The 23,417-nt window shown below is 50.7% G+C and overlaps 1 protein-coding gene across 3 annotated transcripts in view; it reads left to right on the top strand.

Moving 5' to 3' along the window:
• The window catches only part of AKT2 (AKT serine/threonine kinase 2), a 52,816-nt gene that overhangs the window by 11,989 nt on the left and 17,410 nt on the right, over window positions 1–23,417 (top strand). For 2 of the 3 annotated variants that reach the window (XM_054538916.2, XM_063719498.1), the window contains 3 exons: window positions 8,006–8,135; window positions 16,267–16,395; window positions 18,055–18,166. In XM_054538916.2, the coding sequence (XP_054394891.1) occupies window positions 8,090–8,135; window positions 16,267–16,395; window positions 18,055–18,166 (287 nt within the window). In that variant the 5' untranslated portion in view covers window positions 8,006–8,089. The remainder of the gene's footprint in view (window positions 1–8,005; window positions 8,136–16,266; window positions 16,396–18,054; window positions 18,167–23,417) is intronic. The other variant, XM_024236797.3, reaches the window with a different exon arrangement.

Here is a 23,417-nt window from a genome sequence, read left to right as displayed (position 1 = left end):
AATGATAATTTTTTTTTTTTTTTTTTTTTTGAGACGGAGTCCTGCTCTGTCCCTCAGGCTGGAGTGCAGTGGCGCAATCTCTGCTCACTCCAACCTCTGCCTCCCAGGTTCAAGCAATTCTCCTGCCTCAGCCTCCTGAGTAGCTGGAATTACAGGTGCCTGCCACCACACCCGGCTAATTTTTGAATTTTTAGTAGAGACAGAGTTTCACGATATTGGCCAGGCTGGTCTCGACCTCCTGACCTTGTGATTTGCCCGCCTCGGCCTCCCAAAGTGCTGGGATTACAGTCATGAGCCACCGCGCCCGGCCAGTGATAATAATATTTGATACGTGTTGAGCAGTTGCTCTTACAGGCTCTTTTGGGAGGACTTTATGTGGATTAACTCACTGAACCCTCCAATAGCCTTAGAGGTATGTGCAGTTATTATCTCTAATACACAGATGAGGAAACAGAGGTGAAGAAAGGGAACATGACTTGGTGACTTGCCCAAGGTCTCACAGCAGGTGACACAGCCAGGGCTGAAAAGCTGGCATTTGGTTCCTGAGGCTGCCTTGCCTCCCGCACCCACTCTCCTGCCTCTGTTAGTGTGGCGTGTTTCCTTCGGATTTCTTTTTTCTGTGCGTGTGACATTTAAACACGTACCTCCCCGTGCCCTGAAGTCTAAGACAGTATGCCCTATAAGGTCCATTATTGATCATATAACTGCTTTTCTGAAAAGAATGCGATAGGTGAGTTTTATCCATGGATTGCAAGGTACATGCCAATCTCAATGACATCAGCGTGTGAAACAATATGCATATTGTAGAATTGAGGTGATAGGGCACGTGTGTGTGTGTTTCAGAAAAGGCATCCCGCCTGAGTTTTGTCTTGCTGCGAGCCTTCGTTAGTGAATGCTGATGGTCTCAGTGTCGGCACAGCAGGGCTGGTTTCTGTGTTTCTGTGCTCAGGATGGCTTGTGTTGTGTGGCCAGACCCTTTCCATGTGCTGGGTGCTGTGCTGAGCCCTTCCCTGCGTTAGCCTGTGATGAAAGCGCTGCTGTCTGTCCTTGCAAGGACAGGAGGAAACGGAGGCTTGGGAGTCTAGAAAGTGGGCAAGCGAGGACCCCAGTACAGATCTGCCTAACTCTCAAGGCTGTGTGGCACAGTGTCGTGGGGGAGCCGGGCCACCTGTACTTCCTGAGATGAGGTCATAGGGCAAGTCATTTCACTTCTGTGCCTCAGTTTCCTCATTATCATAGAAACAGTAGGAGTGTCTGCCTCAAAGGGTTGCTCTGAGGGTTATATTGGTATGTGCAAAGCACTCAAATGGGCCTGGCACGTGATATGGGCTATGTGAGCCTTGCTCTTTTTAGTAGAGTCATGATATTAACCAATATATAGCACCAGACCCCTGTTGTGAGCTTTTAGATTGTTGCCAGGTTTCACTATTGCAGCAGTACATACTTAGGACAGCGGTTGTCAGCTGGTGGTGGTTTTGTACCCCAGGAGACATTTGGTGATGACTGAAGACATGTTTGATTGTCATAACTAGGGGAGGGTGTTCTGTTGGCTTTAGTGAGTAGAGACCCAGGATGCTGCCAAACCTCTTCAGGGTGCAGAAGAGTCCCCATGTCAGGGATTCTCTATCCCCAAATGTCACTAGTGTTGAGGCTGAGAATTCCCACCTTAGAACCTCTGTGCCCTGGCACTAGCATTTTCTGCAGGAGAAATTCCTTCAAGCACATGTTCATTTTCCACTTTATGAGCTTTACCAGAATGCTCTCACAAGACGCTGGGACCAGTTTATAGAGTGGTGAATGGCTGGTGGCAGATGAGGGAGTTGGTTCCCTCCCCTCTTGCCCCAGGTGCCTTTCTCCTGAGTTTCCACGAGCAGATGCTGCCTGTTACACCACTAGTTCTTGTTGTCTTTGGCTTTTTTGGTATTTTTTTTTTGAGACAGGGTCTGGCTTTGTCACCCAGGCTGGAGTGCAGTGGCACAATCTCAGCTCACTGCAACCTTTACCTCCCAGGCTCAGGTCAACCTCCCACCTCAGCCTCCCAGGTACCTGAGACTACAGGTGCACATATATATATATATATATATATATATATATATATATATGTATGTGTGTGTATATATATATATATATATATATGTATGTATGTATGTATGTATTTTTTTTTTTTTTTGGCAGACACAGGGTTTCACCATGTTGCTCAGGCTGGTCTCAAACTCCTGGGCTCAGAGGATCCTCTTGCCTTGGTTTCCCAAAGTGCTGGGATTACAGGTGTGAGCCACCGTGCCCGGCCAACTTTTTGTTTGTTTGTTTTTTGTTTGTCTGTTTTTTGAGATACAGTTTTGCTCTGTCTCCCAGGCTGGAGTGTGGTGGTGCAGTCATAGCTCACTGCAGCCTCAACCTCCTGGGCTCAAGCAATCCTCCTGGCTCAGCCTCCCAAGTAGCTGGGACTACAGGTGTGTGCCACCACACCTGGCTAATTTTTATATTTTTTGTAGAGATAAGGTCTTGCTATGTTACCAAGGCTGGTCTTGAACTCCTGGTCTTAAGAGATCCTCTTGCCTCAGCCTTCCAAAGTCCTGGGATTACATGCATGAGCCACCACGTCCAGCTTCCTGTTGTCTTTGAATTTATCTCCTGAGCAAGTCTTCCTCTGAGAGCTGTGGAAAGGCACAGATCTGAGTGCAGGCGACAGAGGCTCCTGAGGGGGTCGCTGCCACCTCCCCAGTGAGCCTCCACAACACCAGGAAGGAGCCCCACCCACCAGCTCCAGCTCCAAGAGACGCAGATCTCTGCTCCCCCACCTGCCTCCCTAGCCCATCTGTGCTGTCTGGCATCAAAACCAGGTCAGTGAGAGGGGGCGAGAGAAAAAGGACTTAGTAAGTGGCAAGGAAAGGAATTGAGCTTATTTTGAGCCTGTTCTGGGCACAGGGCTTCACTCTGTACATGTTCATTCCACAGGTACTTACTAAGTACCCACTCTGTGCCCAACACCCTACAAAGCTCTGGGGATCCAGCTGTGGCCAAGGCAGCCAAGAGTCCTGCCTTTGTCGTGCTGACATTGCAGTGCGGGTGGTGGGCTGTCAGCGTAAGCAAACACATACAGTAACATCGGTGGTGATGGGTGCTTGGGGGAAAATGAAGGGTAAGGGTAAGGTAAGGTAGGGTGGGCATGCTTTGCCTAGGGAGGTTAGGAAGGCTTCTCAAGAAAGGGATGTGAGCAGAGGCTGAAGAGAGTGGAGAGGGGCCTGAGTTTCCACCTCAGGGTGCAGTGCCTGCAAGGCCCTGAGGTGGGGTGTCCCCGTGTATCCTGGCACCTGAGGGAGCCAGGTACTGCTGAAGTGAAGTGCCCTCAGAGAAGCAAAGGGGGATGATGCAGGCCGCGTAGGGTCCTGGGGCTGCTTTGGGGATTTTGGCTTTCATGTTCCACAGGAGGGTTCGAGCGGAGAAGGGGTGGGAGCTGACTCAGGTGGTCACGGGGCTCCAGGCTGCAGGAGGGGCGTGGGCAGAGTGCTGTCTGACTTCTTTCACTCTATAACATTCTCTCACTCCTTCCCTGCTGTATTCAGCAGCAGTTCAGTCCTTTTCGTTGCTGAGTAGTGTTCTACTGTGGATCTACGTGTTTGTTTATCCATTCTCTTGCGGGTAGACTCCTGGTCTGTTACAAGTTTGGGGTTACTGTGAATATTGCTGCTGTCAACATTCTAGTACAAGTCTTTTGTACATACACTAATTTCCTTGAGAGGAATTGCTAGGTCATGGGATAGGCATATATTGAGCTTTAATTTTGACTGCTTAACAGTTTTCCACAGTAGTTGAACCATTTTGTACCTCCCACCAATAATATGTAAGGGTTCTGGTTCCTCTACATCCGTGCCAGCACTTGGCCTTGTCAGTTTTTAAAATTCGAGCCATCCCAGGTAGGTGGTTGTGATTTGCATTTGCCTGTAACTAATGAGATTATGTATGTTTCTTGGTTGTGTGGGTGTCCTCTCCTGTGAAGTGCTCTTGCTCTTTTTACCTTGTCTTGAGTCAACAGCTGCAGCTCTGGCCCAGGCCCTCAGAAGACTCATGCCCAGGAACCTTAGGAAGTAATGAGTGGGGTGGGGCTGTGCAGGGACTCCCCTCCACGGGGCGTGCTGTTGGGGTTCCACAGGCGAGTCTGTCCCCCCACCTGAGTGTCCTCCGTTGGCAGCCCCCCGAGTGAGCAGGCCATCTTCTTTTTTTTTTGAGATGGAGTTTCGCTCTTGTTGCCCAGGCTGGAGTGCAATGACGGGATTTCAACTCACTGCAAACTCCACCTCCTGGGTTCAAGCGATTCTCCTGCCTCAGCCTCCCAAGTAGCATGTGCCACCATGCCCGGCTAATTTTCTATTTTTAGTAGAGATGAGGTTTCTCCATATTGGTCAGGCTGGTCTCAAACTCCTGACCTCAGGTGATCCGCCCACCTCAGCCTCCCAAAGTGCTGGGATTACAGGCGTGAGCCACCGTGCCCGGCCTAAGCCAGCCATCTTCTTGGCTGCAGTGGCTGGTATTTTATCACAACAGGACTGCGTCACGGACACCTCAGCTGAGGCGCCACCCTCAGTGGGAGCACAGGGCAGGATCTAGGCAGGATGCAGGGGATCTTCCAACTCCTCCCCCTGCTCTCCCTCCAGCTGTGCTGACTCCTTAGTTGCTGAGATGAGATTGTAAAAAGCAGCTCTGTTGATCCCAGTAGCGGCCAGGGCCTCCGCTGCTTCTCGGCTGGAAGACCCAAGGTAAACAGCTTCCCTTCTCTGAGCTTCTCTCCTCACCTGGGCATGGTCACCGACTGTCTGGTGGGGTGTTGGGAGCATTCAGGAGAGACTCCATGGGAGCGCCAGCACCCTGCCCAAGGCCACCCAGCTGGCGGTGGCTCTTGGACTCTGGAACCCAGACCACTCTTGGCCATACCTGGCTGCCTTTGCTTCTCTCTGGAATAATGGCAGCCGTGTGTTTGGCTGTTCACTGGGCGCCAGGCAGTAGGCCGAGCCCTGGGCCCACAGTGGGTGCTTTAGTGCTGCCAGTAGCCCCGGTGCTGCTGCATTACAAGGGCCCTGAGAGGCGATGTCCCTGGGCCACTGTGGGCCAGCGAGAGGGGAGATGAGACATAGAGCCCCTGTTCTATTCCTTCCACATCAGCCCTTCCTTTGGACTCCAAGTTCTCCCTCCCAGGCATTTGGGAAGTATTTTGAACTGAGCTTGCATCAGGGAAGGCGTGGTGTAGGTCCGTGTAGGGTACGGGCTTCTCTCAGTCCCAGCCATAGCCCAGAAGGCCCTTGGTGTTCTCCCCTGTCCACCTCTCTCTGGCTTTCTCCTCAGCAGGCCCCTTCCTGCCTCAGGTCCTTGCATTTTCTTTTCCCTTGCTGAAATGCGTTTCCTCATGTGTCTACACAGCTCACTCCCTCAGTTAACTCGGGTATCTGCTCGCAAGTCCCCCATACCAAGCTAACATCCTGTTCTTCCACTCTCCAGCCTCCCCATCACCTGATTATTTGCATATCTGTGTATTTTTCTGCCCCTCCCACCAGACTGTGAGCCTCATGAAGGCAGGGCTGTGTCTTAGTGACATTCTGTTGCTGGTACCATCCGGAGTCTAGGATGCACCCCAAAAAAGATTGGTGTCATGAAGAGAGTCTGGTAGTGTGTCCCTGGCTGTGTCTGGTCCTGGGGTGGGGGTCAGTTGATGACACTTGGCCTCTTTCCTCATGTGCTCATTAGATAAGACGCTTTGCTGGTCTACTGCATTAGCGTTAATAGGTGTTGAGAGGGTTGCTCCGAGGGTGCACAAAGAGCACACAGTACAGCCTCTGAGGTGGGGAAGGCTTCCTGGAGGAGGCACTGGTTTAGCTGAGACCTCAAGGAAGAGGGCGAAGAATGCCCAGAAGGAGGTGCTGTCCCTGATGGAGGCCAGAGGGAAGGGCTTGAGTGACAGAAGTGTAACATGGCAAGTCGGGTAGGGCGGAGAGGCTGGAGAGGTGCAGTAGTCAACGTCATGGTCCTTAGCCTTTTCCGAGGGCTTTCTAGATGCATGTCTCAGCTCATGCACCTGGAACGCAGGGCAGCAGAGGCCAGGTCCTGAAGGGCCTTGGATCCTCAGCTGAGGAGTTTGGCTTTTTTGCTGGGAACACCAGGGAGCCACAAAGGTTCTGAGCAGGAGAAAGACAGGTTCAGCGTTGGGGATCCCTCTAGCTGCTGAATGTGGGGTGCGTGGGAGAGAGCAAGAGTGGAGCGTAGGAACTCGGGGAAGAGGTGGGGGCAGATGGGGGCAGGCCCGACTAGAGCCAGGCCGTGGGCAAGATGGGGAGAGATGGTCACGTTAGAGGTTGACACACAGAACAGTGGGAGCTACAGAAATACATACATATTTATATACTTTTTGAGACAGGGTCTCATTCTGTCACCCAAGCTGGAGTGCAGTGGTGCAATCAAGGCTCACTGCAGCCTCGACCTCCCAGGTTCGAGTGATCCTCCTGTCTCGAGTAGCTGACATTACAGGTGCACAACACCGTGCCTGGCTAATTTTTTAATTTTTAATTTTTTTGTAGAAAAAAATTAGGTAGTGAGACAAGTTCTCACTACGTTGCCCAGGCAGGTCACAAACTCCTAGGCTCAAGGGATTCTCCTGCCTTGGCCTCCCGAAGTGTTGGGATTACAGACGTGAGCCGCTGTGCCCGGCCGAGATGTGGGGATGTTGAGGATTGAGAGTCTGGCAGTCCTGTGTGTTTGGGTTGTGGGGTGCCGGGCATGTTGCTGGCAAGGGGAGCCCCTTATTGCTGCTCCCAGCCTCACATCATTGCCTTTGCAGCTTGGAGCCCAGAATGTGATTTCTCACCCTCCTGTTTACTTCCCTGTCATTGTCCATCTTGTCTTTCCTCCCGCTTCCTCCCACTTACCTCCCTTCTGCCTGGGACCTGGGCAGCCTGCCACTGTCACATGCCAGGCAGTAGCGTGTCCGGCCCACCAGCTCCCCTGGGGCACGAGAGAAAGCTGATGCCCACGGTGTCCCTAGAGCCAGCTGCCACTTCTCTGGGGGCCACCGTAGCTCCCGACCTGCTGTCCGCAAATAACCCCAGGCTGGGAAAGGCAAAGGCGCCTTGGTCTCTGTGGACCCTGGCCAGGCCCCAGGCTCCAGGTAGGGGCCCAGCTGGCGCTGCCTCGCGCCCTCCTCCCCTCCGTTCTGGGAACCTGAGACGAAGCAGCGGCCTCGGCGTCCCTCAGTCTGTTGGTCGCTGGTCCCTGAGGACAGAAGTGAAGGTCTTGGGGTAGGGACCAGGGCCTTGGTCAAGCCCCCAGGACTGGCTTCTAGGCCCCAGACCGTGCATACGCAGTAGGTTGCTTTCTTGTTCAAGATCCCGGATTGTCTGAGACCTGTCTTTTCTCTGTCATATGACAGGGGGAGGGAGGCCGCTGAGGCTCAGGGAATGGCGTGGGATGGCATGGGGGGACGGGAGTGTGCTTAGTTTGTTGAAGGTGGCAGGTTGGTGGCTTCCTGGTTTGGAAAGAAGGGAGGGGGGAGAGAGAGAAAAGAGTGTGTGTGTGTAAGATGGTGGGGGGACAGGCAGATGCTGGTGGCTCCGCGCACTCCCTCAGGTACCCTGGGCTGCCTGATTCATACTGGGTTACCTCAGTGTTGGGCCATGGGAATGACATGGGGGGCAGGCACAGCTACCTTGATGCTTGCTCAGTCAGGAGTGACTGTGTGTGGAGGGGCCACCTCCCCCCAGCATGGGTGTCCCGAGTTTGGGGTCTGGCCTGCGCTTAGGCCGGGGAGCTCTGCTTCCCCCAGATTGGGGTCGCTGGGGACATTGCGGCATCTCTCTGCTCAGAATGGGTCCTTGAGAGCGGGGCTCCACGCCACCCTTACTGGCCTTACCCTTTGCCGAGTGGGCAGAGCAGCCAGAGGGCCTCAGAGCCCAGTGTCCTCAGGGAAGGGGCTGGTGTGGAATCCCCTCCTGCCCTGACCAGCTCCTCTCTTGTCTTGCAGACTGTGCCCTGTCCACGGCGCCTCCTGCATGTCCTGCTGCTCTGAGCTGTCCCGAGCTAGGTGACAGCGTACCACGCTGCCACCATGAACGAGGTGTCTGTCATCAAAGAAGGCTGGCTCCACAAGCGTGGTAAGAGGCCGCTTTTGCCCGCCAGATTGCTTCTTTCTTCCACGCTGGCTCCTCCTGGAAGCTGTGCCCTGAGAGGCAGAGGCGGAGGGTCTTACCAGCCTGAGGAGCCAGCATTCCGCAGCCCCAGGCCCACATCTGCTTATGCCCCCATTTGGTGGACTCCTTCAGTGGTCACCTGGGCAGGAGAGCAGGGATCTGCCTGCGCATGAGTGATCTCATTCATAGCCCCATTTTATAGATGAAGAAACTTGAGGCCCAGAGAGGGGAAGTCACGTCACTGAACTAACAGCGAGGCAGTATTCAGCATTCATTCAGTTAGCAAGTATTCATTGACTCTGTGCTGTGCTGGATAGCCCCGGGCTCTGAGACACAGTGGTCCCCTGATGGAGCTTACATTCCAGTGGGGGTGGGGTAGGCAGTAAATAAGTAGACATGGAATGTCGGGGTGGCAAGTGCTGGGGTGAAAAGTGGGAACTGTGAGTGAGGGACAATGGGCTGGGGGCGGGGGGTGGGCATCGAGAGGCTGCCCCGAGGAGACAGCAGTGGTCAGAGGCCTGGAGCCTGGAGGACGTGAGGCGCTGGCTGGGCAAGGGTGTCCCAGGGAGAGGGACAGCAAGGACAGAGGCTCCCGGGTGGGGATGTGCCTGGTGTTTTCTGGTAACAGCGTGGCTGGAGCAGTGTGAGCCAGGGCGAGCTGGGGGAGGCAAGCAGAGGAGCAACGCGGGGTCCAGCTGTGTTGCGACTGCAGGCCATGGAAAAGGACCTTGGCTTTGGCACTCCAGCCGAGAGCAACCCTGTGATGTCGTGAGCCGATGCGTGGCCTGATCCATTTGTACTAGTGGGAAGCTGAGGTCCCCTTTTAGTGAAGTTAGGACAGGGAAGAGACCCTTTTTGACCCCAGGGCTGTTTGTCCCCAAGTGGCTGCCAAGCAAGACTGGGAGGCAGATGGGGAGAAGCGCCACCTGCTGAGAGATGGCTTTGTCCCAGGCCAGCTTCTGTGGGCCTCCCCCTGGAAAGAAGGGCCCCAGGTGTGGGGGTTGGCTGCCCTGTGTGCACTTGCATTCATTCAGCAAACACGTGCTGAGCAGCGCCTGTGGGCCAGGCACTGTTCTAGGTCCTGGGGTCCAGCAGTGAGCCCGACAGGCAAACATCCCATCCTCGTGTTGGTATCTTGGGCGCTGATAGGGAGGCAGACAGCTCGCAGGCAGACCTGCATGTCACACGGTGGTGCGAGCCATGGAGAAAAAACAAGCAGCGTGAGGATGGGAGGGCATGAGGCAGGCAGGGCGGCCAGAGGGGGCTTCGCTGAGAAAGGGGCATCTGAATAAAGGCCTGAAGGAAGTCGGGGATTGAGCCTCACACTTGTGCCAGAGGCGACAGCCAGTGAGTCCTGAGGGGGTAAATGGGCTTGTTCAAAGAGGAGGCAGGAAGCTGGCGCTGCAGGCATCGGGAAGAGCCACGCATCCTGCACTGTACCACCCTGCAGACGCAGACAGGGAGCAGCGATGAGGGATGGACACCCCTCCCTGGGAGCAGCCTCCCTACCTGACTGAGCAGAGGAGATACATGTCCTGCTGCTCTTTCTGGACAGAGATGGCTTTTAAGGTCCCTTGGCCCAGTCCCCCAGCCTGAGCCTGGAGTTTGGGGTTGTTGATGGAGCTTTCTGAGCCTTGGCAGCTATCAAGGTTCTAACCCTGGTTCTGCTGCTTCCTCTTAGTGCAACTGTGGGCAAGCCATGTCACCTCACTGAGCCTTGGTTTCACATCCATAAAGTGGGTTAACAAGCCAGATCTCTGATGTTGTCAGCTCTACAAGGGTAGGCATTTTCATGAGGCTTCTTCACAGTGGTATCCCCAGCACGTCTAAAAGTGGTGGGCATACAGTAGGCACTCAGTATATGGTTGTTGAATGAATGGTTGGTGTGGTGTGTGGGTGGTGTGCTGGGGTACACAGGGTCATGGGCTCCTGTCCCGTGGCCTGCGCGTGCGGAGGCCATGGCTCATTAGGCTGGACTGTGAGAGCCTTGGGATGGGTGCGGAACTGTTGGAGGGGCAAGAGTTTCTCTTTGGTCTAGGATTACTGATGGCATTAAATGAGTCTTGGCCCCTCTTGGGCCTTCAGTGTCCCCATTCATGTTACAAGGGGCCAGATGACCCAGCCACTGGCCTGCCCCTCTCATCTGGGATGGCCTAGCTCTGACACACCCGTCTCAGGTTTGCACCCTACACACACGCTTGTGCACACCTGCACTCTTGGGCCTTCCCAGTGCCCATCTTTCTGAGTAGCAGCTGGCAGAGGTGGGCAAGGTGAGGTGGGCCCTGCTGACTACTGCTGTTTTGGGACCTGTACCACCCCACCTACCCCCTTGGTGGTTAAAATAATGGCAGTGCTGGTTTACTGAGCATTTACTGTGTGCCAAACACCTGTCTCTGCTCTAGGCAAGCCTGATTTTGTTGAATTTTTATAGGTGCCCTGTGGAGCACGTGCCACCTTACAGACTGGAAAGCTGAGGTTCAGTAGGAAGAGTGACTTGCTTGAGGTTTCAGCAAGGAGTGGATAGAGCTGAGGTTGGACTCAGGCCCTCTGACACCTGTACTAGTGCTCTCAAGGCCTGGCCCACGTGCTGCCTCTCACCCAGCAAGCTGTGCTTAGGGCCAAGGGTGTAGTAATAGTACATCTAATCAGAGTCACTCATGCCATGTGCTGTTCCCACTTCTGACACAGCTGCAGCATGCCACCATTAGCAGAGCGCCTGCCCTCTGCCACGCCCCATGCTGGGCCCCATCTGCCGGTTTAGAGGCAGACGGTATAGTAGTCAAGATGTGGGCTGTGCTTTCCAATTCTGGCTCTCCCAGGTGACAGCTGGGAAGCTTGGGCAAAGTAATAGGACCTCTCTGTAACTCAGTTTCCCCATTCGCAAAATAGGAATACAATTGTGAGGATATTTTTCCTTCTACCTGTTTTTTTGTCTTTTTTTTTTTCATAGAGATATGGTCTTGCTATATTGCCCAGGTGGGTCTTGAACTCCTAGCCTCAAGTGAGTCTCCTGTCTTGGCCTCCCAAAGTGCTGGGATTACAGTTGTGAGCCACTGCGTTCAGCTTTTAGGTTTCTTTTCTTAGCTTGTTACCAAAGTATGAAAGGCCACAGATGAATGCCTGGATAATAAACTTGCCCCAATCTCAGTGTACAGTTCAAGAAATAGAATAAGACAGTCCCTGGAAGCTCTTGTGCTCCTCCCAAGCAGTTACCACTCTCCTAACCTCCAGTAACACAGATGAGGTTTTTTTTTAGTTTTTATCCTTAAAAAAAAAAAAAAAAAGGGGATGAAATTTACATAATGTGAGATTAACCATTTTGAAGTGTATGATTCATTGGCCTTTAGTATATCACAATGTTGTGTAACCACTACCTCTATCTAGTTTCAAAACCTTTTCATTACCCCAAAATAAAACTTTGTACCCATTAAGCAGTCAGTTTTTGTATCCTATGTCTTAGTTCATTCTGTGCTGCTATAACACATTACCCAAGACTGGGTAATTTATAATGAACAGAAACTGATTTCTTACCATTCTGGAGGTAGGGAAGTCCAAGATTCAGGGTTGGCATCTTCTTGTTGCACGTCCCGTGGTGAAAGGGGAAGGGTGAGAGAGAACAAGACAGGGCTGAACTTGTCTTTTTTTTTTTTTTTTTTTTTGAGATGGAGTCTTGCTCTGTCGCCCAGGCTGGAGTGCAATGGCATGATGTCGGCTCACTGCAACCTCTGCCTCCTTGGTTCAAGGAATTCTCCTGCTTCAGCCTCCTGAGTAGCTGGGATTACAGGCGTGTGCCACCATGCTTGGCTAATTTTTGTATTATTAGTAGAGATGAGGTTTCACCATGTCGGCCAGGCTGGTCTTGAACTCCTGACCTCAGGTGATCCACCTGCCTTGGCCTCCCAAAGTGCTGGGATTACAGTCGTGAGCCACTGCACCTGGCCGAACTCGTCCTTTTATAAGGAACTCACTCTGTGATAATGTCATTAATCCATTCATGAGGGTGGTGCTCCCTTGACCCAAATACCTCCCATGAGGCTGCATTGGGGATCAAGTTTCCAACACATGAACTTTGGGGGACAATTCAATTCATAGCACCCCCTGTCTCCCGGTGTCTGCTAACCACCAGTTTACTTTCTGTCTCTATGAATTTACCTACTCTGGACATTTCATGTAAATGGAATCGTATAATATGTGGCCTTTTGTGACTGGCTTCTTTAACTTAGCAACATGGTTTTTTGTTTTGTCTTGAGTCAGGGTCTTGGGCTGTCGCCCAGGTTGCAGTGCAATGGTGGGACCTTGGCTCATGGCTCACTGCAGCCTCAACCTCCTGGTCTCAAGTGATCCTCTTGCCTCAGCCTCCAGAGTAGCTGGGACTACAGGCAGGTGCCACCACACTTGGCTAAGCTTAATGTTTTTGAGGTTCCTCTGTGTTGTAGCGTATATCAATATGTCATTCCTTCTTATGGATGAATAATCTCTATGTTGTAGATGTATCACATTTTGTTATCTGTTCATTTGTTGATGGACATTGGGGTGATATATTTTTTTTTTTTGAGATGGAGTCTCACTCTGTCACCAGGCTGGAGTGCAGTGGCGTGATCTCGGCTCACTGCAACCTCCGCCTCCTGGGTGCAAGTGATTCTCCTGCCTCAGCCTCCTGAGTAGCTGGGACTACAGGCGTGTGCCACCACGCCTGGCTAATTTTTATATTTTTAGTAGAGATGGGGTTTCACCATATTTGCCAAGATGGTCTCTATCTCTCAACCTTGTGATCCGCCCACTTCGGCCTCCCAAAGTGCTGGGATTACAGGCGTGAGCCACCGTGCCCGACCTCGGGGTGATATATTCTATATTTAACTTTTTGAAGAAGCAGCTGCACCATTTTACATTCCCACCAGCAGTGCATGAGGGTGTCAGTTTATATCCTTGCCAACACTTGTTTTTTTTTCATTACAGCCATCCTTGGGCATGTAAAGTTGTACCTCATTGTGTGTGTGTGGTTTTTTTTGTTTTGTTTTGTTTTGTTTTTTTGAGACAGAGTCTTGCTCTGTCTCCCAGGCTGGAGTGCAGTGGCACGATCTTAGCTCACTGTAACCTCCACCTCCTGGGTTCACATGATTCTCAGGCCTCAGCCTCCCAAGCACTGGGACTATAGGCATGTGCCACCACGCCCGGCTAATTTTTGTATTTTTAGTAGAGATAGGGTTTGATCATGTTGGCCAGGCTGGTTTTGAACTCCTGACCTCAAGTGATCCGCCTGCCTCGACCTCCCAAAGTGCTGGGATTACAGGTGTGAGCTACCATGCCCGGCCTTCATCGTGATTTTGATTTATGTTTGCCAGATGACTAATGATGCTGAACATCTTTTCATCTTTCTGTTGACCATTTGTGTGTCTTTGGAGGAATATCTGTTTAAGTCTTTTGCTCATTTTAAAATCAGGCAGTTTGTCTTTTTGTTGTTGCATTGTAAGAGTTCTTTATGTGTTCTGGTTAATAGACTCTTATTAGATTTCCAAGTATTTCCACCCATTCTGTAGGTTATCTTTTTACTTTCTTGACAGTGTCCTTTCATGCACAAAGGTTTTTAATTTTGATGAGTTCACTTTAAGTTTTTCTTTTTGTTTCTTGTGCATTTGGTGTCATCTAAGAATTCATTGCCAAATTCAAAGTAATGAGATTTACTCACATGTATTCTTAGACTTTTTTTGTAGTTTTATCTCTTATATTCAGGTCAATTCATTTTGAGTTTATTTTTGTATATGGTTTATAGTGTGAAGTAGGGGTCCAACTCCATTCTTTTGAATGTGGATATCCAGTTGCCTCAGTTTCTTCATCTGCAAAATAGGGATAAGATTGTGAGGGTAGGCTACTCTGGGCACATTGCCTGTGGGTCACTATTCCCTGCTCTGCAAGGAACAGTATTTAAATTAACAAAAAAAATTGTAAGGATATTTTTTCTTCTAGGTTTCTTTTCTTTCGTTTTGAAAAAATATAGTCTCTTTGTTGAAGAAACTATTCTTTCCCCATTGAATGATCTTGGCACCTGTGTTGAAAATCAGTTGAATGTAGATATTTGGGTTTATTTTTTGGCTCTGAATTCTCTTCCATTGGTCTGTATGTCTGTCCTATATAAACTGTACTGTTTTGATTACTATAGCTTTGTACAGTAAATTTTGAAATCGGAAAGTATTTAACTTTATTCTTCTTTTTCAATATTATTTTGGCTCTTTGGGGCCCTTTGAAATTCCATGTGAATGTGAGGATTGGCTTTTCTATTTCTGAAAAAGGAAAAAGCCTGTTGGAATTTTGATAGAGATTGCATTGAATCTGTATATTGCTTTGGGTAGTATTGCCATCTTAACAATATGGTCTTCTAATCCATGAACATAGGATGTCTTTGCATTTATGTAGATCTCTAATTTCTTTAAACAATGTTTTGTGGTATACAAGCCCTTCACCCCCTTGGTTAAGTATTTTTTTGGAGGCTTTTGTAAATGGATTTTTTTTTTTTAAGAGCTAGGGTCTTGCTCTGTCACTGGGCTGGACTGCAGTGGCACCATCATAGCTTCAATTTCTTGAGCTCAGGTGATTCTCCCATTTCGGCCTCCTGAGTAGCTGGGACTTCAGGCACACGCCACCGCTCCTGGCTAATTAAAAAACATTTTTTGTGGAGACCGGATCTCACTATGTTGCCCAGGCTGGTCTCAAACTCCAGACTTAAGCCTGCCTCAGCCTCCCAAAGTGCTAGGATTTTACAGGTGGGAGCCACTGTGCTGGCCTTTAATAGCCGTGTTGAGGTAAAATTGATGTACTACGTGATTCATCCATTTAAAGCATACAGTTCAGTTGCTTTTAGTATATTCAGAGTTGTGCATCCATCACCATACTCAGGTTTTTTTCTTTTTTTTTTTTTTGAGACAGAGTTTCGCTCTTGTTGCCTAGGCTGGAGTGCAATGGTATGATCTCGGCTCACGGCAACCTCTGCCTCCCGGGTTCAAGGAGTCTCTTGCCTCAGCCTCCCAAGTAGTGGGATTACAGGCATGCACCACCATGCCTGGCTAATTTTGTATTTTTAGTAGAGATGGGGTTTCTCCATGTTGGTCAGGCTGGTCTCCAACTCCTGACGTCAGGTGATCTGCTCGCCTCGGCCTCCCAAAGTGCTGGGATTACAGGTGTGTGCCACCGTGCCGGGCCCTACTTTTCATCTCTGTAGATTTGCCTGTTCTGGGCATTTTATATAAATGGAGTCATAAAGATACGTGGTCCCTTTGTGACTGGCTTCTTTCACTTAGCATAAGTTACGGTTCCTCCACATGGCAGCATGTCTCAGTACTTCATTTCTTTTTATGACTGAATAGTTTTCCGTTGTATGAATCTGCTACATTTTGTTTATCCATTCGTTGTTGATGGACATTAGGGTTGTTTCCACTTGATGGCTATTATGAATAATGCTGTTGAGGACATTTGTGTGTAAGTTTTTGTGTGGATATGTTTCACCATCTCCTTTTAATCCTTAGCAGCTCTCTGAGGAGTGGGTTCGTGTGTGTGTGTGTGTGTGTGTGTTTGTGTGTGTAGGGTGCTTGGATATTCCTAGTGAAGAACAGTTGGAAGGAGTCAAGGGGTGCTGGGAGGGTGTGGCAGCAGTGCCACCCTGCCCGGCACAGAAGTGTTTTGGCATTGGAGCTACCTGCACAGCTGTATTGGTGAATCGCAGCCCATGGGATTTGGCCTTACAGGGCCACAGGGCATGTGTGTTTGGAAGCCTGGGCCTCGCCTGGGACTAGGCCAGGAGCTGGCAGAGACAGCTTGCTCCTGGCCACACGCTGAGGCAACTGGTGCCCCAGGGCACTGCTGCTGGCGCCTTCCTGCCAGGCATGACCTGTGGATCACCCGGGCTCAGCCCAGTGCCCCAGCCTGCGTCAGCAGGGGCCACCTGAAGGGCTCCTCTGGGAGAGGCATTCTCGTGTGTCCCCCACACCTCCCCGCCCCGTGGTACCCCTTCTGAGTCACCATCACACTGGGCCTCCTGCCGCCTACCTGGGACATCACTCAACCTTGTCCTAACCTCTCTCCCTCCCCTCCTGCCTCATTTCAGGTGAATACATCAAGACCTGGAGGCCACGGTACTTCCTGCTGAAGAGCGACGGCTCCTTCATTGGGTACAAGGAGAGGCCCGAGGCCCCTGATCAGACCCTACCCCCCTTAAACAACTTCTCCGTAGCAGGTGTGTCTTGGGATGAGTGGGTCAGTGTTCTGGTGCTCACAGGATGGCTGGCAGGTCTTAGGGGCTTGTGGGACTTGGTCATTGAGCCGTGGGCCTGTCCTGGGCCTGCTTGCCCTTGGATCTGTTTTCGCCCTTTCCCTGCTCTCCCTCCTTGTTAGCTGGCCAGGCGGGGCTGTCCTGCAGGGAGATGCAGAGTGGGAGGGAGGGAGAAGCCAGGGCATTTGCCCACACCCAGCCCCGTGCATCGCCTCCTTGTGGTTCCAGCTTCTGTCGGCCAGGCCTTGGGGTCCCCAGCTGGTGGCAGGTGCCTCCCATCCTGTGCTTTGGTAACAACCTCCATCCTCTGTCCCTCGGACGTAGAGGGGTCACAGCTTCCCACTCAGCTGGTCACAAGGCTGGCTTCGCATCCTCTGTCCCTCTGTGATACCCAAAGGGATGTCTTCCAGCCAGACCCTGGCAGTGAAGTTTCACAAGCCCCAAGCTCTTGTCTGAGCCTTGGAGAATACGGTCCTGTCCACATCCCTGCCCCTCTCCGCCGCCTTCCTTCCTTGCTGACCTGACGGGTCACCATGTCCTGTTGTTCTGCCTGCTAAGAACATTACAGAGGCACCCCCATCTCCACCGCCAGTGCCTTAGCTCAGACCACCATCCTTTCCTGCCATGCTCTGGAACCCAGTCCCCGTCCTACACTGCTCTGCATGAAGCCTTTTCCTGGTTGCTCTCCACGTGTGCTGGTGACCCTGACACATCTGTTCCCAACCTCAGTGTCTCACTAGAACTCCCAGCCTGTCCCAGGCTGCTCCTTGGACACATCTCCCCAAGTGTCTTCAAGGTCCCTCATATGTGCCACATCCCAACCTGACCTTCAGGCCTCTCCCAACTTTCTATTCCTGTCTCCGTCTCAGGGACGGCAGGCCAAGAGGCCTAGTCCTGGTCCTCAGTGCCCTCTCCCCATGGCCTGTCTGCAGAGCTCCACTCTGGTGTGGCCCCATCTTCCCTAGCTGGCTCCCCACCTCCCTGGCCTTCCAACCTCCAGTCTCACCCTCTACATGGCAGCCAGAGGGATCAGTCTGTCTGTTTGTGTCCCTTCCCTATCTAAAGCCTTCTGTGGCTCCCTGCTGCCCTGAGGACAAAGTCCAGATTCTTTCCCATGGCCTCCAAAGCCCTGCCAGGCTGACCCCAGCCACCTCTCCAGGCCTGTCTCTCACTTAACCCCTCCTCACCCTTGGAGCAGAATTGGCCACCCCCTGAGGATGTTGGACCTCCTCTCACCTCTGAGCGTCTGTTCTGCATGTACTCTCTAAGTTCTCTTTTCCTTCAGGGCTTAGTTCAGAGAAGCTGCTTCCTCTGGGATGTCCCCTCACCCCCCAGGCTGGGTTGGATGCGACTTCTGAGCTTCTGCACACTTCTAGGCTTGTCCCCATCGCGGCCCTGTCTATGGAGCCATCACTGTCTGGTGGGCTTCTCTCCTTCCACACACACACACACACTAGACCCTGAGCCCTGTGAGAACAGGACCAGGGCTGTCTCAGTCCCTAGAGTGTCCCCAGTACCATCTAGCATGGGGCTGGGCCTGTGGGAGGTGGCTCGGGCACTTTGGGCTGCAGGCTAGCAGGGCTATCCCCTCAGCCCCCTGCTGTCTGTTCCCTCTGCCTGCAGAATGCCAGCTGATGAAGACCGAGAGGCCGCGACCCAACACCTTTGTCATACGCTGCCTGCAGTGGACCACAGTCATCGAGAGGACCTTCCACGTGGATTCTCCAGACGAGAGGTCAGTCTGGGCCTTTGTGTGGCTGCCCTTGAGAGGGAGCAAGCCTGGTGTGAGGAGAAAAGGTACAGATGGAGAGATTTTCCCTGGGACCCTACATAGGGGTTTCCTGTCTGCACTTCTGGTGGGGGGTCTCCCCAGCTGGGGCTGAGAAGAGCTGGGGTTCTTAGTCCGAAGACCCTACTCTGCCCTCTGACTTGCGGGTGCATCAGAATCACAGGCAGAGCTCGTGAAATGTCTAGACCTCTGGGCCTCGCCTCAAGACCTGTGACTACCTGGAGATCTGCCCAGGGTCAGGGAGCTACATTCTTTTTTTTTTTTTTTTTTTTTTTGAAATGTAGTTTCACTCTTGTTGCCCAAGGTGGAATGCAGTGGCATGATCTTGGCTCACTGCAACCTCCACCTCCTGGGTTCAAGCGATTTTCCTGCCTCAGCCTCCCGAGTAGCTGGGATTACAGGCGTGTGCCACCATGCCCGGCTTAGTTTTTGTATTTTTAGTAGAAAAGGAGCTTCTCCATATTAGCCAGGCTGGTCTCAAACTCCTGACCTCAGGTGATCCGCCTGCCTCGGCCTCCCAAAGTGCTGGGATTACAGGTGCAAGCCACCACACCTGACCCCTTTTTTTTTTTTTTTTTTTTTTGAGACGGAGTCTTGCTCTGTTGCCCAGGCTGGAGTGTAGTGGCGCCATCTCAGTTTACTGCAACTTCCGCCTCCCAGGTTCAAGTGATTCTCCTGCCTCAGCCTCCCAAGTAGCTGGGATTTCAGGCACGTGCTACCACACCTGGTTAATTTTTGTATTTTTAGTAGAGACAGGGTTTCGCCATGTTGGCCAGACTGGTCTCGAACTTCTGGCCTCAGGTGATCTCCCTCGGCCTCCAAAGTGCTGGGATTACAGGCGTGAGCCACCCTGCCTGGCAGGAACTACATTCTTAATGAGCATCTCTATTGATTTTGAGGCAGGTGGTCCAGAGAGTCATTTTAAAAAGATCAATTTAGTAATCAGAAGAGATGATAAAGACTCATCTGCTTCAAAATTGAAACAGTATAAGGAGGTGTCTAGTGGGAGCTTCCCCCACCCTGCCCTTTCCATCCACCTCCCTGCCCCCCGGTTAATCACTGTTCTTAGGTACCCTCGAAGAGCAGAGGGAGACCTTTGTGCCCAGCTGCCTTTTTTTTTTTTTTAAATACAAAAGGTAGCATTGTACATGCTTCTGGACTTGCTTTTTCCCTCAGTGTACCTTGGGGAATTTGCCTTGATATATGGAGAGATGCAGCTGCTTTGTTTCATGTTTTGCTTTCTTTTTTTTTTTTTTCCAGACAGTTGGACATGCGTGTCCCAAGTGTGTTTATTTAGCCGTTCTTTATTGTGATGACTGGGGTTGTTTCCAGCCTTTGGCTCATTATAAGGAATGCTGCAGTGAAATAGCCGAGTCTGTCTCGTTTGATATGTGCACAGGTAGACCTGTGTGACGAGTGCTTAGATGCAGGATTGCCGAGGCACAGGGAAAATGAGTTTGTGGTTTTGCGATGTTTCCATTAGGCGATGTCTGAGAGTGCCCCCATGGCCTTGTGTTTTCAAACATTTGGATTTGTACCAGTCTGAGCAGTGGAAAAATTCAGCACCTCGGGGTGTTTAACTTTCCTTTCTTTCTCTGTAGATGAGTTTGACCCTCAAGGGCCATGTGAGTTCCTATTCTGAACTGTCTGTATTGTCTGTCTATTTTTCTATTGGGTAGTTGGTCTTTTTCTTATTTATGTATTAGCTCTTTATAGATTAGGAGCTTTGCCTTTGTAATCAGTGGGAAATGTTTCTTTTTCCCACTTTGTCCTTTTGGGCCTCACTTTGAGAAACAGTCTTCTAGCTTATCTACGGGGTAAGGTTTCAGCAGACCCTCTGGAGAGCCCTAAAATCGTGCCGTCCAAGAAAACTTCTGGCCATTGTGGAAATGCCCTTTATCTGCACTGTCCAGTAGGCACCTGTGCCAATTGCCTGTGCCGATTGGCTGTGCTGACTGCTTGTGCTGATTGAGCATTTGAAATACAGCCACCAAGGAATGGATTTTTTCTAGTTTATTTTAATTGATTTAAAGAGCCACATATGGCTAGTGGCTACCTTCTTGGACAGTACAGCTCAGGAACCCACAATATCATGAGACTTGTTACTATAATCTATACTATAATTATTGTTGCACATCCTCCCAAGGTAAAAAATATACTTGCCCCACTGAGGGGAACAAAATTACCATCTCAAGCCAGCTGAGGTGCTACTCAGTTGAAAACTATGGACCAAAACATGAATGGCCAGTAAAAACAGATCAAGACCAGTAGGTGTATAGGTCCTGGGTGTTGAGCTGGGTTTTGAAGACTGGATAGGAGTTGGCCACGGAGATAGCAAGGAGAAAAGTTCAGAAGGGACAGCATATGCAAAGTCCTGGAGGTGAAATAGCTCATGCATTCCAGGGACCACAGGGGGTTCTGTGTCACCAGAGAACCAAGGGGCCAGGAGTGTTGGAAGAGGGGAAGTGGAGGCGCTTGAAGCTGGAGAGCTCAGCCAAGGCCTTGGACTCCAGGTGGAGATCCCCACAGGGCTTGGCAGGCGCTTTGTAAATTGGGGTTTGTCCCAGGGTAGTTACACGATGCAGGGGGATGATAAATAGGAGCAGCTGATGCAGCAGTACCTGGCACAGTTTTCAAGCCTGGAATGGGAGTGGGGAACTGACAAGGTGTTTTAGTAGGCAGGAGAGATGGTCTCGTTTCCATTTTCACAAGACAACATGCCCTTTCCTTTACCAAGATTCTGTAGGCTGGAGAGCCCCACCTGCCTTTTCTTCTTGGTACCTGCTGCTGTTGCCAAAGAGAAAACTGCTGGAACGACTAAGAGACCAGGTCCCAGATTTCTGACCTTAACTATGGGTGGGTGGAGGGGGTGAACCAGAAACCTAGCAAGAGGGAGGCCCCCTCCACTCTGCTCCTGGCTGACTGATGCTGTCCTCACAGCCCTGGCCCACACAGGCTGATGTCAGCTGGCCTCTCTTAAGCCTGGGGAGGGAGGCAGGGGTTGCAGGGCAGGTGGGTGCCAGTCGGTGACTGCTTGTTGGCTAGGTGCTGCAGCGTCTCCTTACTGGGCTCCTGGTTGCCTCTCCAGCTGGAGAGACCCTCCTCCCTGTTCCCTACTTCACTGCAGACGTGTTTCACATGGAGAAAAGTTGAAAGAATAGTATAATGAATGGACGTCCAGGCGCCCCACTCCTAGACTCTGCAGTCCCGCATTCACTGTGTCTGCTTTATCTGGTTGTGTTTTATGCTGAACTTGAACTTGTGTTCATACTTAGTGACACTTCTTAGTGTTTCAGCAGGCATCTCCTAAGAATAAGGACTTTCTCCTACAGAATCATGATGCTGTCACGCCTGAGATGATTATAATCTTTGTTTACTAGTAACTTCTCCTTATCCATGCCGTACTTGAATTTCTTTAGTTACCTTTTGAAGGATATGCAACCTTTAGAACGTTGTTTTAAAACCAGTATTCATGCAAGGTACATGTCTCTTTGACTTGTTTTATTTAATCTAGTTCAGCCCTTTGTCTTTTTTTCCCTCCCCAAGACATTGATTTTTTATTTATTTATTTATTTATTTATTTATTATTATTATTTTTTTTTTGACAAGCCAGGCTAGTTGTCTTTTAGAATGTCACACCTTCTGGGTGTGTCATATTATTGCCTTTTGGTGTTGTTTACTTTTGTTCCCCATGTCTGTATTTCTTGTAAACTAGAATTAGGCCTGGAACAGGGTTGGCAAACTATGGCCCTGCCTTCCATTTTTGTAAATAAAGTTTTATTGGAACATGACCATGTCCATTTGTTCATGAGTAGTCTGGCCGCTTTTGGCTTACTATGGCTGGGTTAAGTAGTTGTGACAAAGACTGGCTTGCAAAGCCTAAAAAATTTAATAATTGGCCCTTTTAAAATTTTGATTAAAATTTTTTAAATTTAAAACTTTTTTTTTTAGAGACAAGTTATTGCTCTGTTGCCCAGGCTGGAGTGCAGTGGTGCAATCATAGCTCACTGCAGTCTCAAACTCCTGGGCTTAGCCCATCCTTATGCCTCAGGATCCCGAGTAGCTGGGACTATAGGTGCGCACCACCATGCCTGGCTAATTTTTAAATTTTTTTGTGGAGACAGAGTCTTGCTATGTTGTCCAGGCTGGTCTGGAACTCCTGGTCTCAAGCAATCCTCCCTCCTCGACCTCCCAAAGTGCTGGGATTATAGGCACAAACCACCACACCCAGCTTTCTGGTCCTTGATGGAAAAAGTTTGCAGACCCCTGGTCTTGGCAGGCAAGAATACTTAATAGTGCATCAGGTGAGTATGATCTTTTTGTTGTTGTTGTGACGGGGTCTCTGTTGCCCAGGCTGCAGTGCAGTGGCAGAATCACGACTCACTGCAGCCTCAATCTCCCGGATTTAGGTGATCCTCCCACCCCAGCCTCCCTAGTAGCTAGAACTACAGGCGCCTGCTGCCACACCAGGCTAATTTTTGTATTTTTTGTAGAGATGGGGTTTCACCATGTTGCCCAGGCTGGTCTTGAACTCCTGGGCTCAAGTGATCCGCCCATCTTCACCTCCCAGAGTGCTAAGATTACAGCCATGAGCCACTGTGCCTGGCCATGTGTGATCTTTTTGATGTAAATCTTTCTTTCTTTTTTTTTTTTAGACAGAGTTTCACTCTTGTTGCCCAGGCTGGAGTACAATGGCGCAATCTTGGCTCACTGCAACATCTTCCTCCTGGGTTCAAGTGATTCTCATGCCTCAGCCTTCTGAGTAGCTGGGATTACAGGCACGCACCACCATGCCTAGCTCATTTTGTATTTTTAGTAGAGATGGGGTTTCTCCATGTTGGTCAGGCTGGTCTCGAACTCCTGACCTCAGGTGATCCTCCCGCCTCGGCCTCCCAAAATGCTGGAATTACAAGCGTGAGCCACCATGCTCGGCCTTGATGTAAATCTTATCATGTATTTTCTCTGCTTAGAACTCTGAATGGCTTTCACTCCCACTCAGAGTAAACTCCAAGGTCTGTGCTGTGTCCTGCAGAGTCCTGTATGATCCAGCGACCTCTCCAGAAGCGTTTCCTACCACAAGCACCCTCACTTAGCCACGTGTCTCCTTGCTGTTCCTTAAACATGCCTAGCACATCTCTTGCCCGAGGGCCTCAGCGCTTGCTGTCACGTTTGTCTGAGGCCTTCTTCCCTGAGATGC

The sequence above is a fragment of the Pongo abelii genome, chromosome 20, assembly GCF_028885655.2.
Source record: "Pongo abelii isolate AG06213 chromosome 20, NHGRI_mPonAbe1-v2.0_pri, whole genome shotgun sequence".
Taxonomy (NCBI): Eukaryota; Metazoa; Chordata; class Mammalia; order Primates; family Hominidae; genus Pongo; species Pongo abelii.
This window is presented reverse-complemented; position numbering and strand designations above follow the sequence as displayed.